Here is a 20,244-nt window from a genome sequence, read left to right as displayed (position 1 = left end):
ACTGCCAGTCGGTGACTTTCTCCGCACGTGTAGCAGGTGCCCAGGATTTGGCTTCCTTTCTCTTCCGTCCCTTCTCATCCACGTGCCAGCTCGGCCTGGAGCCAGGGGACCGCTCTGCCTTATTCCTTTACTGGGAGAACGTCTTCCTGCTCTTTATTAAAGGGCGGGGCGGGGCGGGGCGAGATGTGGGAGGTTCAGAGAGTAAAAGGTTTACTTTTGCTTGATTCTGTGAATACCCCGGTTGCCTCTGCTTGGATAAATAGCAAACTCTTAGGGTTAAGTGAACGCCACTAAACACACAGCGTACAGCGTCATAGGTCCTTCAAAATCTCTCTGGTACCAAGAGTAGAAAGATAACGAAGTTAAGTCTAAAGACTTTTGATGACTTGGTGGAGTCAACCGGGTCAATGAGTCCTCAAAGGAACTAAAATCAGTTATTTTAAGTGCAAAGTCATCTTTACCTTCTGTGTCTTGCAACCTGTCTGACAGGAGAGTTGAGGCTGGAATAAAGGTTATGAATTTGTTTTTGAATTTGCATACTTTAAAACAGTTTCATTTTCTTTATCAAATGTTAGCACATAAATAGCTTAAGTTGGGAAGTTTAGTAGTTTAGTTTATCTTTCATATCATTCCTTGATTACAAATCGAAGTGGTAAAGGAAATGTTAGTTTCTAGTCTATCTCCTCCCATAAATTGGCACTTTTAAAAGTTTTAGGTTTACTTTCACTCAGTGTAGCTTCCCTTAAGAACCAAAATAAACAGGTAGTAGTAATTGTATTATCAGGTAAGTTACATATTACAGCAAAACAGTAAGTATATCCTTTAGCTCTGTGGAAAAATAAAAATAGAGCTTTAGGTGACGTTATTGGTTCACATGTGATCCTGTAGCAACAGTTCATTGTAAGACTTTAATTTCAGTTTACCCAGACTTAGTAAACTACTTTTTTCATTTGAATGAGTCTTTTTTTTTTTTCATATTTGAGGGGAAAGGAGACGTTATTATTGAGAGTTCAAAATTTTTTTAGCGTATTGGTTCCTAAAGTTCTAATTCTAAATATTTGTCTGTGCTGTGTATTAGAGAAAATAATGGAAAAAATCCCTGATCTCACAAAAATGTATCAAAATAGCCAGAGCTATGACCTGTTACATATTTCTTAACAAAAAGAATTGCTGATCATTACTGTACATGAGTTGCAGAGAGAGATTAAAAGTAGAAAAATGTCTAGAATGTAGGAATGAGGGGGATTAATGAATGACTTGGAAAGGGCACAATTAGAAATGAATTGTTGATATATTTCAATGGGGAATTCTAGAAATCTCCTGTACTTAGAGTTCCTGGAGAAGATAGTGATTATGAAATAGAAAAACTAAAGTTCATATCCTTGTTCTGCCAATTATTTGTTGAGGCTTCTCTCAGCCTTACATTCACCTGTCAATGCTATCCTGCAGGTACACAGAATTAGAAATGTGTTTACCATACTGTCTGTTACCTTCAACACAATTAATCTCATTTTTGTAGCTATTTATCAATTAGTGCACATTACTTTATATTGAGAATATTTGACAGGTTTTAAAAAACAAAACAAAACAAATATCAATAGCAGCTCAAGTTAGGAAAAGCAATTAAACCTAGTATCCAAAGGATTATCTTTAATTTAGGGTCTGAATATAAACTGTAAGTTGAAAATAGATTTAAATTATGTTTCCTCAGACTTTTCAGAAATTGGATCTAGAAATTCTCCTATGATTGCTTTTCTGTGCAAATCTGTACTTCATATCCTATAATCATGGACTTGTTTATATGACTCTTCAAGCTCATAACGCATCAACTGACCAAACTTCACAGTAAGTACTTTACCCACAACACAGAGTGAGCTTTACCTATCATTAGAACTGTTTAAGAAGTAGCATATCCTGGAGTATTAAATATTACTGATTTGTACTTATAATAATTTGTCATTTTTTTAATATTGTTGGGAAATTTTCTTTCTATTTACAGGATTTACTTTAATCTAGGCCTATACAGGCAATGTTTCGTTGAATAATCAGGATAGTCATTAAGGCATGTATCTTAAATGCCTTAGTTTATTAGTTAGCTTAGAAAATGGAAAAGGTTGCCTTTTCTCAAGCATCTAAATAATTTCCTTTTTTTTAAATTTGACTTTATAATCTTAAAATAGCCACAAATGACATTTTAAATGCATTGTTTTGACTAGCATTCTTTTAAAAATATATTATTTTTTAAATTGTTTTTCAGTGTGGTAAATATTCCAGAGGTACAAGTTAAATAACTCTTATTGTTACATGGATATGTGTCTTAAAATTTTTAGTACTTTTGTTTTGGAGGTTTCCAAGTGTTTCAGCCAGAATGGCATTTTTTTCAACAAATTTGAATAAAACATGTTTCTTTTTACAGAGAAATATTAAGTAATAATATTGCTAGCCAAACTTGTGCTTGGCAATGGTAAATTGAGTAGTATGTAAAGGCTGATGTTTAATAGTCAGTGTAATGTTATGTATCATAAGAATTTAGCATAAGAGTTTCTTATTTAAGTGCCCTGAATCGTCACACTTCATGTGTGTGTTCTGGAGGAATGAATGAGAAGTAAGACAGCCTCTAGTGATTATGATGCATATTACATGTACCTTGGAAATAATAATTCTGAATGTTACACAGCCAACATTTGAGTCCTTCCTACTTAATAAAGTGCTTAGGACTGTGATGGGTTCTGTCTTGCTGATCTAGAATTATTGTGAAGTGCTAGAGACAGACATTAATCCAGATAGTTAAAGACATAGCTGTGTAATTAAAAATCAAAGTAAAGGTTTGGTTTCTGACTTGGACTGTGTAGCCCCCGAGAACGTGATTCTAGAAAGTGCAAGTTGATGCTGTGAGATCGTGGGATAGAGGACGATGAAGGGTAGTTTGGAAGTTCTTTCTGTGGAGAGGAGTTTAACCTATGGAGGTGCTATAGCAGAAAGCATGGATATGTAGGACAGTGTGCTGAGATGCTGGAGAACAGAAGGAGCCTGCTTATGAGACAGGGCAAGAGGGGAAGGCAGAGACCCTCCATGAAATGCCTTATTAGATCATGTTAAGTATTTCCTCTTGATTAAGCAGGTGGAAATACATTGAAGGGTTTAATATAAGGGTTGAGATGTTCAGATTTGCACTTTGAAAAAAAAATGAAAGAAAAAGTAATTGGTGAGTATGTAGCTAGAGAATAAATGATAAAGAATGACTCCTAGCTCATTGATTTGCATACCTGAATGGAAGGTGATCTCAGCTCCTGAGGTTGTGAAAGGTTATGTGAAGGAGTTATGAGGGCTACTTTCTAACCAAGGCTCCTGGGAGATTCCTTGAATCCAGTTTGAAACTTGAGTTTGTATTTATTTGAAATATCCAAGTATGCGTGGCCAGTTTGGACTGTCTCAGGATTTGGAACTATAATTTATTGAGACTTTCCCATATAGGTGATAACTGAAGCCAAGGATGTGTTTAAAATACCTAGACAGAAAGTAAAGAGGGAAAAAGAAAAGACAAGGCCTAGAACCAAGTTATGAGTTATTCCAGAATTCCCAAGCAGATAGAGACAATTCTACCTTGTTCAGAGAAGGAGGAGGAAAACTGAAGGAGTCATGTTCAGAGAAGCCAAGAAATTAGAGCTGTTTAAAAGAGAACAAAGATAAGTCATGGAAATAAAGACTTAAATAGCCATTGGGTTTTATGGTATTGATTACCTTGGTGTAAGTTTTCTCTGATGTATTGAAACTAAAGGCTTGTTATAAGTTTAAGAATTAGGTGATCAGGAGAAAAGAACTCCTATGTAGTTTTTAGAACTCATTTAGTTCTTTACTCTTTGATCCTATGTTTATTTTTGTGAGCTTAGCACGCATTTAAATTTGTTATAAATAATTGATGCTGTTTTCCTATACTTCTGCTTATTTTTATTGATGTAACAGTGGTTTACAATATTGTGTGGTTAAAGGAATAGGTTCACACCTGTGCAGATGTGTGTGTCCAAACTACAACTATTACCAAACTAACTGCCGGTTATACACCTTTTTTTTTTTTTGTTCGAGTGCCCTTTATTGTGCATGTGATGTCAGTATTATCTCATTAGTAAACAATAATGAAAATTTATTTCAGATTTGCATTTTGAAAAAAATGAAAGAAAAAGTAATTTGTGAGTATATAGCTGGAGAATAAATGATAAAGAATGACACGAGTTCAGTAGTACTTTAAAGTACATGTTCAACTTACTTGCAGTCTTCAAAATACGAGAAAGTAGGTATCAAGTATTAAGAGTTATCCTTATTTAATTCCACCCTCTCTTTTCTTTTTTTCTTGAAGATTAATTACTTGCACTGGATATGATGCTGTTCTTTATTTTGGGACTGCTTGTACATTGCGTGTTCTTCGCCTCCATCTTTGACATTTATTTTACATCTCCTTTGGTTCATGGAATGACTCCTCAGTTTACACCATTGCCTCCTCCAGCTAGGAGATTAGTTCTTTTTGTTGCTGATGGCCTGCGAGCAGATAAAATATATGAGTTAGATGAAAATGGAAATTCTAGAGCACCATTTATTAGGTAAGCATGCCAGCTGGTCACAGCATCTCTGGGAACTGTTATTCTGATTCTAGTTATCTCACATTATATATCTCATATTAAAATTTATTTCAGATTTGCATTTTGAAAAAAATGAAAGAAAAAGTAATTTGTGAGTATATAGCTAGAGAATAAATGATAAAGAATGACTTCTAGCTCATTGATTTGCATACCTGTGGGAAGATAGTCCCTGCTTCTGAGTTTGTAAAGGGTTATGTGAAGGAATTATGAGGGTTGCTACCTAACCAAGGCTCCTGGGGGTAATGATGAGAAGAAACAGGACACGAGTACATTTGCATTTGTCTTGTGGATTGGCAACTTGTTTTTTTTTTTTACTTCAGTTATTTCTAGAGGAGATTAGTATCAGGTGAATCAAAATTTATGCTTTTAACTGGTTGACTAATTTATCTTAATTTTTAAAAATAAGGACTATCATAAATATTAATGAACTGTTAATTATAATCATGATTAACTAGAAAATATAGACTTCAACTTAAGATACATCTTTTATGAAATATATAAAACCCTTCCAAGTCTGTATTACTGTTCATTGTAATTTTAGATTCTGTTAAGTGACTTTGAAATGTTTAATGTTTGAATTTATGGGGCCCCAACATATAATTGTTCTTTTCCCATTTAATAGCAAGTTCCTCAAAACCCTTCTCTATGATGTTGCGAAGTATTTAAAATTCAAAAATTCAAATTCAGTTGGAAATCTATCTAAAATGTTCCATCTTTCTCTGTATCCATCTGTCATCATTACTTTCTATCTGCCCTGTTTTACTTTTCTGTATAGGACTTAGCATGTACATGTTCCTTGAAGTCTGGGGCTTTGCTTTTATCTATCTCTAATTCCTAGAACATAGTAGATCATTAATAAGTATTTGTTGATTCCCAGAAGAATGAATAGACATGAATTTTATGTTGACTTTCCAAAAATAAATTTATGGTGGTTTAAAGAATTTCATAATATACTAAAGGATTAAAAAAGAGAGAGAGCAACTCAGGACAATTTAGGAAAATCTGAGTAGGAAAATAGATCAAACCAGGATTAAGTTCAATACTCAAAAATGTATAACAGATTCCTACAAGTGTCAGTATATAACTGGTTGGTTTAAAATATTTGAGGGCTATATTTAGGTGAATTTCTTAGTTGCCAAAGAAAGATAAGAAATAACAGGCCATTGAGGATTTCCTAGTGGTGGAGGTGTTGAAGACTGTCAGGCTGTCAAGGGCTGTCAAGCTGTCTCTAGCCACTGCGGCCTGAGTTTGATCCTGGCTGGGGAGCTGACCCACATGGTGCAGCAGACCTCTCCTTTCACACCCTCTGCTCCCCTTCAGTCAGTAGATTTCAGTCCGTCTGCCTGTTCTGCTCCCTACTCTGTCTCTGGTGACTCCTCTCTGCCTTTTCTGGCAGTCCTGGTTTTTCATGTGGGTGTTCTCCCACATGGGATGTGCCTTGTGTTGTAGTCTATTGTATACTTACAATTTTAGGAATCTTCCTGTTCATTATAAGTCTGTTTTGGAAAGGTTTTATTTGTACTGTGCTTCATTACTTAAAAAATTTAATCTGTCTTGATAAAATGTTTTAAAACAGAGGTATCCAAATTTCTTGAGATCTCCTCTTGGTATTGCATTTTTATCCTTTAATATGTGGATTAATGGTTTTATGGCCTTTTACTTACTATTTATATTCTATCCAAATTGGTTTATTACAAGCTAAGTCAATATTAAAAGTATCTAAACTAGTACTTATATTTTTGTACAGAGTTTGAGAGTCAAACATTTATTTTGAAAATGTTGCCACTTCAGTCTGTGATGCAGCTTGTTGCTGAGCTGGCTTTCCACCTGCAAGGTGGAGCTAGTGCTTTTGCTTTCTACTTGACTTCTTGTATGAATCATTGTGATACAACTGAAAAATGCTGATACATATTAGCAAAAGAAACATATTGTTTTAATCTCCAGTTGAGCAACATAGTCTCACTCCTAGCTAGGAGGGTAGCCATTTTCCTTCCCTCAATTTTTCATTTTGAGAACTTGCCACCTTTAGAAAAGTTGAAAGGATTATATGGTGCACACCCATAGACCCTTAACCTAATTTGAACAATTTTCAGGGTTTTTCCCCCCATATTTGTATTTCTTTCAGTACACACTTCTGCACACCTGAACACACATGCTTAAACTTTAATCTGTTTGTTCTCTAACATGTGAAAGCATGATTTTTTTGAGGCTTCATCTCTAAACTCTAGCATGCAATGGCTTCAAGGACATTCTCCTACATGATCATCATCAAACCTAATAAAACTTCACATTGATAGAATAGTGTTGTGCATATATTTTGTTCCTTGATAATAAGCCATGTCAATAGTTCATGGGTTAAAATGGGAATAGTGTATTTTGTCTCATGATTCTGAGCAGTAGGTGGGTAGTTTTCCTTCCTTGCACCTAAGCTCACTTCTGGTTTTCATCCCAGCAGGTCAAAGAGCTAGGACTGGGTTCAATGGGATCAGAAAGATTCCGTCTTAAATTATGACTTGCTTATTTTGGGTTTGATTCCTTCTGTAATAATCTGACTTTTCTAAAGCCTTAGCAGTGACTTGATCACAGTCTATGTTAACTATTTCCTGCAATATTTTTTAGGAGTATCATAATGCATGAAGGCAGCTGGGGGATATCGCACACCCGTGTGCCAACTGAATCTCGGCCAGGTCATGTAGCCCTGATAGCTGGGTTTTATGAAGATGTTAGTGCTGTTGCCAAAGGTATTGTCTGCTTAGATAATTTTGTCACCTGAAAAATTTATTGCATAAATACTGTTTCTTTAATACTGAATCATGACACAAAGTGAAGGCTGTCTTATGATACTTCTGACAAGTGGCTTAACATGCCTTACCTCTGGAGAGGTGTGCACACTACTATTGACTTAAGAATTAAGCTTCAGTCTTTTATCATTTTGTGTTATTGAAAGGTGATTAGCTGGATCTGTATGGTGGCTGAAGCCCAAACTGTTACAAGTGGTGCACCCTGGAGGAGAGTGCTGGTGAGGACAGACAGTCCCAGGGAAAATGCAAACAAAGTATTGCATTTTGGGGTGGAGACTGATACAAAACATAAGATACTGCAGAAACAGCTCTCCACATTTAGTGTGGAGATTCAGCATTTGAGGATTTGGTGGTCCGGATTCAGCATTTGAGTATTCAACACTTGGAATTCAGTGTTTTGGGATCTTAAGCATTTCTGGGGTCAGCGATTTTGGCTGGCTTGCCAACTGGTACAGGCAGCAAGGAGCACTAAAACCAACCAAGGACACTACCCAATAGCTCATGGTCATTGTCTTAGTCTTCACATGTGTGCACAATGACAAGACTACTGAGGTTCAAAGAACAGTAATGGGATTTATTTAACAAACCAGGGAAAAACAGAGTTGCTGAGGCCAAAAATGGCCATTACCCTCAGTGTTTTCAAGTGCTAAACAAAAAGCATCTAAGATGGCATCTTCTTGCCATTGAGTACACAGAGCTCCTCTCTTGAACAAAAGCCCATGTGCCCAAGATGGCATCTTCCTGTCACTGTGGACTTAGAACATGCAACAGCCAGACTGTAGGCCAGGTTCCACTCATGCAGACAATGGAAGACACAACAGGAGATGCCCCAGAGCTACCGAGATGCCCCAGCACAACGCTAGACAAGCGATACTCAGAACAGCAGTTGGTGTGGCTGAGTGACTGGGTGAACAGCCACACTCACGCAGCTCAGCGAGGTGCGCAGCTCTGGGTCTTCACCTGATCTGCTAGACTCTAACAGCAGCAAACACAGAAGTTTTATTTGCTGGGCTACTTGCAAAGCCTCTAAATTTTTCCTTTCTGAGGTTGGCTGCTGAAGGCCTCCTCAGGTCCATTAGAGGCCCACACCACCCTTCTGGAAGACTGGTGTGGTGTGGGCTGGAGTTGCTGAAGATTCGAAAATGCTAAATCCCAAAGGCTGAATGTTCAAAAGGCTGATTCCCAAACACTGAACCCTCAAACGCTGAACCCTCACATCGAATTCTGAAGACTGCTTCTGCATTCCATTGTATTTCTTCCCAGTCTCCACCCCAAACTTTGTTTGCATTTTTCTTGGGACTGTCTATCCTCACCAGTAACCCCTCCAGAGGGCAACACCTGTGACAGTCTCTGGCTTCCATGGTTTTCCTACATGTCCAAAGTTCCAAAGTGAGTCTTTATTTCAGTAAGAAGTAAATTGTTTATTCTGAGGTTTTTGAAAGTATTGTGGCAAAATATATGTAACATAAAATACGTAAAGTAACAAAGTCAATTATTAATTTTGATTCTGTTCTGCAACTAATGCCCATTGTTACCGAGAGAACTTCTTCAGGGGCAATTCTCCATGTGTATATTTGATTCTGTTGCTTCTTTTCTCAATGGCCTGAAGGATGGAAAGAAAATCCTGTAGAGTTTGATTCTCTTTTTAATGAAAGCAAGTATACATGGAGCTGGGGAAGCCCAGATATCTTGCCTATGTTCGCCAAAGGTAAGAGTCATTGATTATGTTTCCTTAGAGCATAAACAGGCGATAAATTAAAATGGCAGTTTTTTATATATGACTTACTCCCTTATATTGATTTTGAGATACATGTTTTCACACTTCGTGTCTCGCTGAGATAGAGATGTGTGTTACAATGGCTAGACCTATCAGTTTTTCTGTATTTGACTCCTCTATCCTAGTTGCACTTGCAATGTTGAAATATTCAGCTATTAGTATTTTAGATGTGATGAAATGATTTATGGCTCTAACATTTAACTGCTTTATAATGTTGGGCAAGTTAGATAGTATCGCTGAACTTCAGTTATCCTTTTTGGCAAAATGTAGTAACTATTATTACTTCCATGTGAAAGAGTTGTTTTTAGGATTAAGTTAGATACTTCACGTGCAACATTTGGTAAAGTGTTTATCACATTAACTTCTCATGTGTGGATGTTGATGTTTAGTACATTTGACAAATTATTAAGGTATTCTTAGATACATGAAAATGAATATTAAAGTTTGTAACTATCTTTCTATCTTTACAACTTAATTCATGTCTTTGGGGTTTGTTGTTTGTGCCTGTGTATGAATCTTCACATATGACAACATCTCTTGATTAGAAAATTCCTTTATATTAAAGTCAGTTGGATGCCTTTTGAATTTTATTTCATGAAAAAATTTTTTAAAGATTTATTTATTTATGCATACAGAACTGGGGTACAGGCCAGAGGTGCAGGGGCGGTGAGAGGATTCACCAGAGACAGAGTGGGAGCAAAACAAACAGATTGACAAAGCACACTGCTGAGGGGAGCAGCGGGCAGGTTAGTAGGAGAGGTCTGCCAAGCCATGTGGGTCAGCTTCCTGGCCGGGGATCGAAATTGTGCTGCAGCGGCTTTGGAGAGCTTCATAATGTGGTGCTTTAACCCATTTTGCCACCAGGGAGAGTCCTCATGAAGTGGTTTTAATGGGAGCAGAATGGCCATTCCATTTCATGATGCATTTGCATTGTTATTCTTAGGCATAGTATAGTTTTTATCATTATAATTACTGTAATGATGTTATAAAAGCATAATATATACTTAGGATTTTATGTATGATCGTAGAATATTATTATGTAGGGCAGGCCAAAAAGCCTCAAACTGCTTGCCATTTATGTACTCCTGACTCGGAAAAGCAGGTTAGCATTGGGGGGATTATGTAGGGAGGATGGATGAAGCTGATCATGGCTGACAGAACAGGACCGATGCCTGAGTCGGAGAAAGTCCATAGGAAGGGCAGCCAGCAACCAGCCAGGCCTGTCCTTAGGGCTTGGGAAGTAGAATGGCTGAGCAGTAGAGTCATGTCCTTAGGCTGAGCACGTAGGAGGTTGCTACTGCTTTGTTACAGTATTCCTTGTCACCCGTAAGAGCCCGTTGAATGCAGACATCACTAACCTGTAGATTCTTCACAAAATCTTGCAAATGTAATTAATATATTTGTTGGTTCCTTCAATTCCCTGTATTAAGGAAAATATACATTCTGTGAACAAGAGAAATATTTGAATTCTTCTTGCTTTCGGAAAGTTTGTCAACCACTTATTTTAGATTATAAAATCCTAAAATGCGCTTATATTTGAATAGTTTAATCTTTACAGGGAGGCAAACTTTGCTTATTTTATGCCATTGTGTATTAGCATTGTGACTTTGGCAAGTTAATTAACTTGCATGTAGTGTGCAGAGAGATATTTGAAAACAAAAACAAGCAGCGTTTGGTAAATGTTCATTATCCCACCCATCTTCCTCTTCCCCATTGTGAAAAATTCTGGTTACTCACAAAAATCTGCAAAAGGCTAGCTGGATAGTTCTCCTGCCCACCTGTGGCTATGCAGGTTCCTCTCTTTTTCTTTCTCCTTTTCCTAATAAGCCTGTCCTTTTAACATGTAAAGAAGAAAAGAAAAGAAGCATAAAGGACAAGTTCGTATTTTTAACAGTTTAAAGGGCTGTTAACCACCCCCCCCCTTTTCTTTTCAGGTGCTAGTGGAGACCACGTGTTTACACATACTTATGACTCTGAAAACGAGGACTTTGGTTCCCAAGATGCATCAAGACTGGACACCTGGGTTTTTGATAGAGTTAAGGTGTGTGCTATCGGGTGGGGTTATTCTACAGTGCATACATTTGTACCTGAAGTAGTAGAAATGGGTTTTTTTAGTAAGTGTAGTTTATTTTTTTCCCTCCTTACTTTAACTTCAAAGTTCTGTGTTATAGCACACTGTATTAAAAGACTGAAGTATGTATTTCACATATTTGTCAAAATGCCAACTTTTTGAAAAGTATCTATTGGCTCAATGAGTATTTCCTAGCTTCCCAGATCTTTTGTTCATTTAAGAATGGACTATACTTATTGCATAGCTGAGTATTTCTTTTTTAATTAAATGCAGCAATGGAACAAATTACAACTTTAACTCAGGCTCATTTGCTAAGTTTTGTGGGGTTTTGCTAGCTTTCAATTATGTCTTTGGAATTTGACTCTTCTCTTACAGAACCTACCATCCGACTTTTGTTGGAAACTTAAATATCTCTTCTTAAAATGAATGTCTTAGAGATATTTATGTAACTAATAATTACATGTCTTGACTTTATATTGACCTATTTAAAATAAGTTAATTGTGGTTTCCATAGAAACTTGCTTTCATGTTCATGGATGTTAGTGGAGTGAATGCTTTCCCTCAGAAGAGCTTTCCCATTCTAGTTTTCATTCTGGAATTAATATAAACATTTTGGAAATAGACTTCATTAAGTGGATATTTTTCAACCCTGCAGCATGAAGAATAGATCTTAGCCTTGGGTTAAAGGAAGTAGTTATGAGACTGCAGTCTTGCAAATGGATGACTACGGATGGTAGCAGACAGGACAGTAGGTGGGCAGCTCTGAAAACGCTTGCAAGTTATAAAGCAGTCCTAAGCTGTTGTTCCTAGTAGTCTTTCTTGTTAAATTATTTCTTTAGTCTGCTGTGTTACTGAGGTAACATTGGCTGGCATTATTGCTCATTATTGTTGGGGTTTGGGAAGGATAGGATTCCCTTTCAGGTATTGTCACTGTAGTGAGAGCTGCAGTGATTAATATTATGAAATCAAGATTTCCAAACTTTTATTTGACCTAATTATAATGTAGAAAATCATTCCCTTTTTATTTTTTTTAAGATTTATTTATTTATGCATGCAAGAATTGGGGTACAGGCCAGAGGTGCAGGGGGTAAAATGATTCACTAGGCAGAGTGGAGAGCAGAACAGGCGGATCAACTGAAATACACTGCTGAAGGGAGAAGCCAGTGAGACAGGAGTGGTCTGCTGTGCACGTGGGTCACTTCTCTGGCTGGGGATCGAACTCATGTTGCTGTGGCTGAAGATGGTTTCATAGCATTGTGCTTTAAACCTTTTTCACCATCAGGGAGGTCCCTCCCTTATTATTTGAACACAAAAAGATGTGAACCGACCAAAGCTTTGTTTTGTTATGTCTTCTTGTCAAATTTAAATCAAACAAGATTATTTAATTTTAGAGTTAATGTGTTAATGTGAACTAAATCTTTTCCACTGATTTGTTACATACAGGAATTCTTTCATGCTACCAGAAACAACCACTCTTTGTTTTCTCAAGTAAATGAAGACAAAATAGTTTTTTTCTTACATTTGTTGGGAGTAGATACAAACGGACATGCTCACCGACCATCATCTAGGTAATTTTTGTAAGATGCTTACTTTTATGTTTTTGAGGGTATCAGCTATTCTGTTTCAGCTTTTAAAGTGTTATGATGTTTTCTTTGTAATCATCACAGCATAACTTTTATTTTAATTAATTCTAAAGTAGAATATAGCCTCAATTATGTGAGCTGTACATGGGTTGAAATCCCATGTGTTGGCCATATTGCAAACTAATGTAAGTATTTCTTGTACATATATGAGATACTCCTTGTCTGTCAGTGTTATTGAGAGGGGAAGTGAGGCATATCTTAGAAATATTTCCATAATTTTTTTAAAGATTTATTTTTTATTTGTTTATGCATGCAGGAGCTGGGATGCAGGCCAGCTGCGTGGGGGTGGGGGTGTGTGAGAGGAGTCACCAGAGACAAAGTGAGGAGCAGAATAGGCAGATGGACTGAAATCCACTGGCGGAGGGGAGCAATGGGAGAGACAGGAGAGGTCTGCTGCACCATGTGGGGTTGGTTTCTTGGCCGGGGATTGAACTTGTGCTGCAGTAGCTGCACAAGTGCTGAGACTTAACCCCTTACACCACCAGGGAGGCCACAATTTCAGTAAATTCTTAAAAGCTTTTTATGGTGTTGCTATATCATCACAAGGCATAATTCACTATTCCTTGTATTCTACGTAATCAACATCATATCTAGCAAATAAGTATGTACAGTTTTGTATGCTGTTTCACCAGTATTCCTTATATAGAACAGCATGTATTTGTCTCACTTTCGCAGACCGTAAGACAGAGGAAGTATCCACGTTATGGTTCTAAATTTTGAATCTGGATTAGATTAGTCTGATTGTAACTGAGAAGCCTGTTGGTTAACTACCAGTCGTGAATACCTCACACATCTTTAACATGCTGCACTGTTGAAATTATAGCATTCATACCAAACCAACCTCGTTCAGCTGTATGGAAAGCTTAATACATGGCATTATATTGCATTATACTAATTATATTTTATATCAAAAACACTCTAGGCGATGAAAATATTCTTTATTTGGAACAGGGATATAGCAAGAACAGTATGGTTTGTGTTATGTGATAGGTGAACTTGAAAGTCAACATTATTACATTTAAGACTTAAAAGAACATGCATTTAATTTTGCTAACCGATCCCTCCGTTTAAAAGCATTTCTGAAAGTTTTTAGGTTCTTTTGCTTCTTTAAAAGGAAAAATTTAATTTTAACAATTTCTAAAGCTCTTTGATTTTAAGATATTGAAATATAAAAATTTTCAGGAATTATTGACTTTGAATATAATGTATTCATACTGAGTAAATTTACCAGGTTAATGTAATTTATTCTTCTATTTTTTTTTAAATAGGGAATATGAGGATAATATTAAGGTAGTTGATGAGGGAATAAAAGAAATTGTGTCTGTTTTTAACCATTTTTATGGAAATGATGGGAAAACAGCATTTATTTTTACTTCTGATCATGGAATGACAGACTGGGGTAAGTGTGTCTTTCAGTAATACAGAATTTACAGTTAAGGTAGTGGTAAATGCAGCTTGCAGATATAATGTTGAAGAGAATTAGATGACTCAGTCTATGTAAAATGCCTAGCACATCATCATTACATACTTAAAATGTTAATATTTATAAAAGACTATTTTTTATGAAGAATCTTCTAGCTGTAAAAGGAATTGTTTTCATATAAAAGGAGAAATTAGAGAACAGTGTGGGAAAGAAAACAAAAGTACCTATTTATTTAGAGTTGACTCTACATGATGACAAAAAGGGTGAGTTGTTTGTGTGCTTTTTTGTTTTTTAAAAAGGTTTATTTGTTTATGCATACAAGAACTAGGGTATAGGCCAGAGGTGGGGGGAGGGTGAGAGGATTCACCAGAGACAGAGTGGGGAGCAGAACAGGGAGATCCACTGAAATACACTGCTGAGGAGAGCAGCGGGCCAGACAGGAGGGGTCCAGGGAAGCCCCCCCACCCCCATTCATGTGCTTTTACTGAGTGACCTAGGATTACTGAAAATGCAGCCTGGTGAGCCAGTCCTCCTGAGAGATATCCAGGGTAAATCCAACATATGCATAGAGAAAAAGGAAGATGAAGCTGAGGTTTGAGTCAGTCAAACAAAGGAGCTAACTAGAAGCCTTGTTGGCTAGCACCACTTTATAAGGACTTTGCTTCTCCACCCAGAGTAAAGGTGTGTTGGGACTTTGCTGTCCTTTCCTGAGCAGACCTTGTCCCCTGCTCGTCCCACATTTGGAGGACCACTTCCCATTTGGGGTTCCCTGTGCCTCCTGCCTGTGGTTCCACTCTCATGACATCACCTCCAAGTGTTAGGATTCTTTCACTCTGGTGTCAAGGACACACCAGCACGTCCCTTGGGGCACGCCGAGAGACAAGGCATGGAGCGGGTTTGCAAGGCAAGACTCTTCTGCCCAGTGAGCAGCTCTCCTGCTATTTACTTAATAATAGTGAGTAAGCGTGATTGATTATGTGACAGTGGCAGAAGAACTGGGGTCCAGAAGAAACAAAGGTGGTCAACCTTATGGCAGCAATACCCAGAGGAGACAAAGGGTGGTCAGCTTTGAAGGGGAACATGAGGGGGCGTATCGGCCACATATTCAGGGGATCCCCTTGCAGGGGCTTGGTGTACTTCCCAAGCTCCTCCCAGACCGTCTCAGACGCTGACCACACAGCCAGTCAGTCAGTGACTGCCTGGCGTCCCCAGCTGCCTGTGATGCGTGTCATGGTCTCAAGGCGGTCATGCAGGGGCGCCTTACCCAGTTATTTCACACACATGAGGTGCAGAGAGGCCGAGTCACAGGTGCAAAGGCCTAGGTGGAAGGGGACCACACTTTCAACCAGCCAGTATGCGTTCTGCTGTTAGATTTTGTTTGTTTTGACGCTTGACTTGCTTTGACAATGTTTAAAACTAATTGAATCCACAGTTGCAAACAATAAATATTTAGGTATTAATCAGTTCTCAGGTACTTTGTGCTTCTTCTTACCTTGCTGTCTTGTAGGTTCCCACGGGGCTGGTCATCCTTCAGAGACATTAACACCTTTAGTCACCTGGGGAGCTGGAGTTAGGTACCCCCAAAAAGTGTCAGCTCAACAATTTGATGATGCATTTTTGAAAGGTATAAACATTTATCTTTATTTTTTTTACAAACATAGCCTGTAAGAACCAAAAGCAAAGGCTAATTTAAAAAGCCCTTTTTCAAGTGATAGTTTTCATTTTGATATTTGTATCATTATTATTTCTATTGCTTTTGTATCACTTCATATTATTTTATTTATAACATTCAGCTTGAAAGTTATAGTCTTACTTGCTTACAAAAGTGTAAATTAGGTGTTGTAGTGCTCTTTGTAAAGTCTATTACTGGGATTTAGATGAAATCCTTGAATCAGATCTTAGCCAGCAATGACTGTGAGTCAGACAAATCACACATGTATTACAATTGATGTTTCCCAACTCTACAGATTGTGTCCTTTCTAGATTTTTGGAAGACTTTATGTGGCCCAAACCTCATTTGCTTCTCACTCTATAAAGAAAAGGGACTCTCTTTTTTCCTGGCACTCTGAGTATTTTGTAAGGTAAAGTTTCTTTGAGTTCCATAGTTTTCACTAGTTGGACAAAACAAATTCCTCACAAATGCTTTATTCCAAATTAGTTTTATCCAAAACACTTATTAAAAATATAGATTTTAAAAATACAGATTTCTATACCTCAGCAGTAGCTATTTGATTCTGTGAATGAGTGAGGTCCCAAATTTATCTTTTTAAAACTTCTGGGGATTCTGAACTCACAGCTCTGTTTAGGTATTTCTACCATAAGAGACCCTTTAAAAAAAAAAAATGATGCATGTGTCTTCCAATGATTTGTTTTGATTTTTTAAAATTAATTTGCAATCAATATGCAGATTCAGTATTGAGCTGGGGGTAGGGGGTGTTGGGGGATTTGAGAGGATTCACTTGAGACAGAGTGGGGAGCAGAACAGGCAGAGCTACTGAAGCACACTGCTGAGGGGAGAAGCGAAGAGAGGTCTGTTGCACCATGTGGGTCACCTCCCTGGCAGGTAATCAATTTGTGCTGCAGATAGCTTCATAGTGCTGAGACTTAACCCCTCATGCCACCACTGAGGCCCCTTGAGGTGTAATTCTTACACCATAAAATTTAATTTTTAGTATATTCACAAGGTTGTGCAATTGCCTCTATTATAGGGATATGCTTTACAAAGCATTTCATTACCTCAGACTCCTTACCCATTTTCCATTACGCACTGACCACTCAAAGTAATGAGGTGATTTATTCTGCTTTAAATGTTAACATCAGCTCTTGTTTTACATCTTTCAGAATGGAAGTTGGAGAACTGGAAGAGGCAAGATGTCAATCAGGTATTCATTTTAATTTAATTATGTCCAAATTTAATTCTATCTTCTATAAGAGGTCTAAAAAAAAAAAAACAAACCTGGAAATATTTATTAATAAGAATGGTTTTTCAAAAACTTTTCAGTAACCAAAGAAAATAATCTTAGTACAGATATTTAAACCCAATTAATTTTTTTCGACAAAATATAAGTTGCCTCAAGTAACACCAAAAGGAGATGACTCCCTCTAAATAAGACTGGCTAATTAAATAGTTGTTAAGTAAATTAAAATCAGCATGCATGTTAAAATTCTGGGATTTCTTGTCATTGTCTTGCTTGATTGCATAGGTGCAAATCTAATAAAATTTTTCCTGAAGTGTCTCAGTTACCATTTCTCTTTCATTAACACATGTTGTATCTTTAGTTCTACCCAGCAGATTTGTAAATCTACAAATACAATTGGAGAAAAGTGATAAGGATATATTCTGCTCAGCCAGAAACTTTGTATTATAGATACATACATTGCTAACTAATCAAGATAAACTAACTTTATGTATAAATATGAGGTTGTGTGAATAGCCATCTTCACTACTTTAGAAGACTTGATACCATTAGTATATCGCCTCCTAAGTGGTAGGAATATCATACCTTCCCCAGGTCACCTCACAAATTGACCTTCCCTACTGTGGTGGGTAAAGCAACATTGAGAATCTCACTTTCAGGCCTGTGATTGTAGAAGCCTGCTTTTTCTTGACATGTGAGGAATGTGATGGATGTGTATTACCTGTGTAATGAAAATACATAAAATCAGAATAGCAGCTTTTTCATTTGCAATAAAAGTCACTTTAAAAGGATAGGAATAACTTGAAGATCATTAAACAAGACTATGTTTTTCTTAAAACTGAAACTGAATATAGATTTAGCTATTGCCATTGAATATTCCCACTTCAGATCTATATTAGATGAGAATTTATTTATTCCTTCCATCAACATTGTCATAGGTCTGTGGTGTGTTTAAACACTGTATAAACATTAACATTGAAATAATTCTGAACTGTAAAGGATATAGTGGTGAATAGAAGTAGATGTAGTCTCCACCCTGGAAGCTATAATTTAGAATGAGAACAAATACTAATCAAATTATTATACAAATAGATGTAAAACTATAAGTATGATAATACTACAGAAGAGGCCTTTGGAGCCAGCAAGAGCAGAAGAGTAGATGCATTTGATAGACTAGTCAACAAAGGCTTCCTGAGAAGCTGAAGATTGGGCTCAGATGGAAAATAAGAGTTACCAAGTAGGAAAAAGGCTTTTCAGGAACAGGGAGCAAAGTGTACACAGTTGGTACATGCCATACTTTGTGAATCTGAGGATAACTGGTACACTGAGAAACAGAAACTGGTGTGGCATGAGGCTCTCAGTCATGCAGACCCTTATGGTCATTATGGACTTAGTCCTGGGGAAGCCCTGGCAGTGTTTGAAGCCTGGAGGGTGACATGATCTTTTATTTGTGAAAGGATTTCTCTAGAATCAGAACTGAGAGCTTCTTAGAGAAGGTCAACAGTAGATTCAGGGGGAAGGAGAGAAGGTGATTAGGAAGGAGGTCACTGGAGTTTTCCAGTTTTCCCTGACAAGGAAGCCAAGACATTGAAGAGGTTAAATAATCTGCCCAAGGTCTCAACAATTGCTGGCAAGGATTTGAAACTGGCATTCTGACATCAAGCACTTTGCTACTTGAAAAATTATAAGGACCAAAAAGCTGTCAATGAGGTTTAGAAAAATAAAACATACTAACTCTCTTAAGGAAAACCACTTATGGAATGACCCAAGTTCAAGTTCAAGTGGACTGAAGAGCAATGGAGAGTCTGTACATGTGGGGATGGAACATGTAGTATGGACCGCTTTCCTGGGAAACCCACTTGAAGGGGAGCTTTCCAAAGCAGTATTTGGGGTCTTTTGTCCACAGAGCTACTTGCCTAGTTTATATTTTCTTTAGTTCACATTTATATTTCTCCAGCTAAACCCTACCAGGGGCTATTAGTGGTTTCTTTACACAGTTTTTTTTTTTTTATGAATTCATTTACTTGTTGCAAGTGACATTTTTAGAGATCAATATCAATAAAGGTTTGAAGGAAGTGGATTATAATGAAGATCATGGTAAATTCTAAAATCTGTTTGTATTAAATTTTTTGTTTATTGATGCCTGTAGACTTTGTGGAAATGAAGTTTTTTTGTTTGTAGGCTGATATTGCACCATTGATGGCGTCTCTTATTGGAATTCCCTTCCCCCTTAACTCAGTGGTAAGGAATACAGTTTTATTACCAAATCTCAGAATCAAGAAGATTCTTGTTCAATAAATTTATTTGTATGTTTCTGAATGATCGTGATTACATTTTAAGTCATTCCTTTCAAACTTTTATACTTATCCAGATATGTATTATATTGTGTATAGATTATCATCTATAACATGGAATGTAGTAATTGTATTTCTTTCCAATTTTTTATTTTCTAAAATGTTCATAGATTCTTAGCTTTATACTTTACTTTTAAGTGATGAAAATGTATAAATTTGTGACTGCAAGCAGCAGAGTCAGAATTAATCTGATGAATGGAATATGGGTGGTTTTCTAAATCAAAGGCAGGAATCAAGAGAACTGAGACTGACGAAGGAACCAAACCAGGGTCCCACAGCTGGGCCTGCCTACTCAGGATGCCAGTGCCAGGGAGAATAACCTTACATCCGTGTCTTGACTAAGATTTGATTTCCAGCACATACATTTGAGTGGGGAGGGCAGAACCCCATCAGAGAACCTCTGTGCTGTGTCCAATGGGGAGTTTGAGGGTCTGGCTGTTAAGAGTGGGAACCTGGTACTGAAAAGTCAAGAAGCAAACATATATTCTTTCCAATGAGCTCGCTTTTTAACTCTTCAAATTAACTTACTTTAAAAAATATCTTCTATCTTAGGACTCAAGTGAATATAATATGATGCATATAGTTATAAGTGTGAATATAATATGATGCATATAGTTATAAGT

At 37.1% G+C, this 20,244-nt stretch overlaps 1 protein-coding gene across 1 annotated transcript in view; it reads left to right on the top strand.

Moving 5' to 3' along the window:
- The window catches only part of PIGN (phosphatidylinositol glycan anchor biosynthesis, class N), an 80,320-nt gene that overhangs the window by 257 nt on the left and 59,819 nt on the right, over positions 1 to 20,244 (top strand). The window contains exons 2-11 of the mRNA XM_004683948.2: positions 1,712 to 1,845; positions 4,355 to 4,595; positions 7,254 to 7,375; positions 9,045 to 9,143; positions 11,147 to 11,253; positions 12,727 to 12,851; positions 14,195 to 14,325; positions 15,857 to 15,973; positions 17,191 to 17,231; positions 19,449 to 19,508. Of these exons, the coding sequence (XP_004684005.1) occupies positions 4,375 to 4,595; positions 7,254 to 7,375; positions 9,045 to 9,143; positions 11,147 to 11,253; positions 12,727 to 12,851; positions 14,195 to 14,325; positions 15,857 to 15,973; positions 17,191 to 17,231; positions 19,449 to 19,508 (1,023 nt within the window). The 5' untranslated portion in view covers positions 1,712 to 1,845; positions 4,355 to 4,374. The remainder of the gene's footprint in view (positions 1 to 1,711; positions 1,846 to 4,354; positions 4,596 to 7,253; positions 7,376 to 9,044; positions 9,144 to 11,146; positions 11,254 to 12,726; positions 12,852 to 14,194; positions 14,326 to 15,856; positions 15,974 to 17,190; positions 17,232 to 19,448; positions 19,509 to 20,244) is intronic.

The sequence above is a fragment of the Condylura cristata genome, unplaced genomic scaffold, assembly GCF_000260355.1.
Source record: "Condylura cristata isolate star-nosed mole 26May11 unplaced genomic scaffold, ConCri1.0 scaffold00016, whole genome shotgun sequence".
In the NCBI taxonomy this organism is placed as follows: Eukaryota; Metazoa; Chordata; class Mammalia; order Eulipotyphla; family Talpidae; genus Condylura; species Condylura cristata.
The sequence above is the reverse complement of the archived record's forward strand: the minus strand, read 5'-3'. Positions and strand labels throughout refer to the sequence as shown.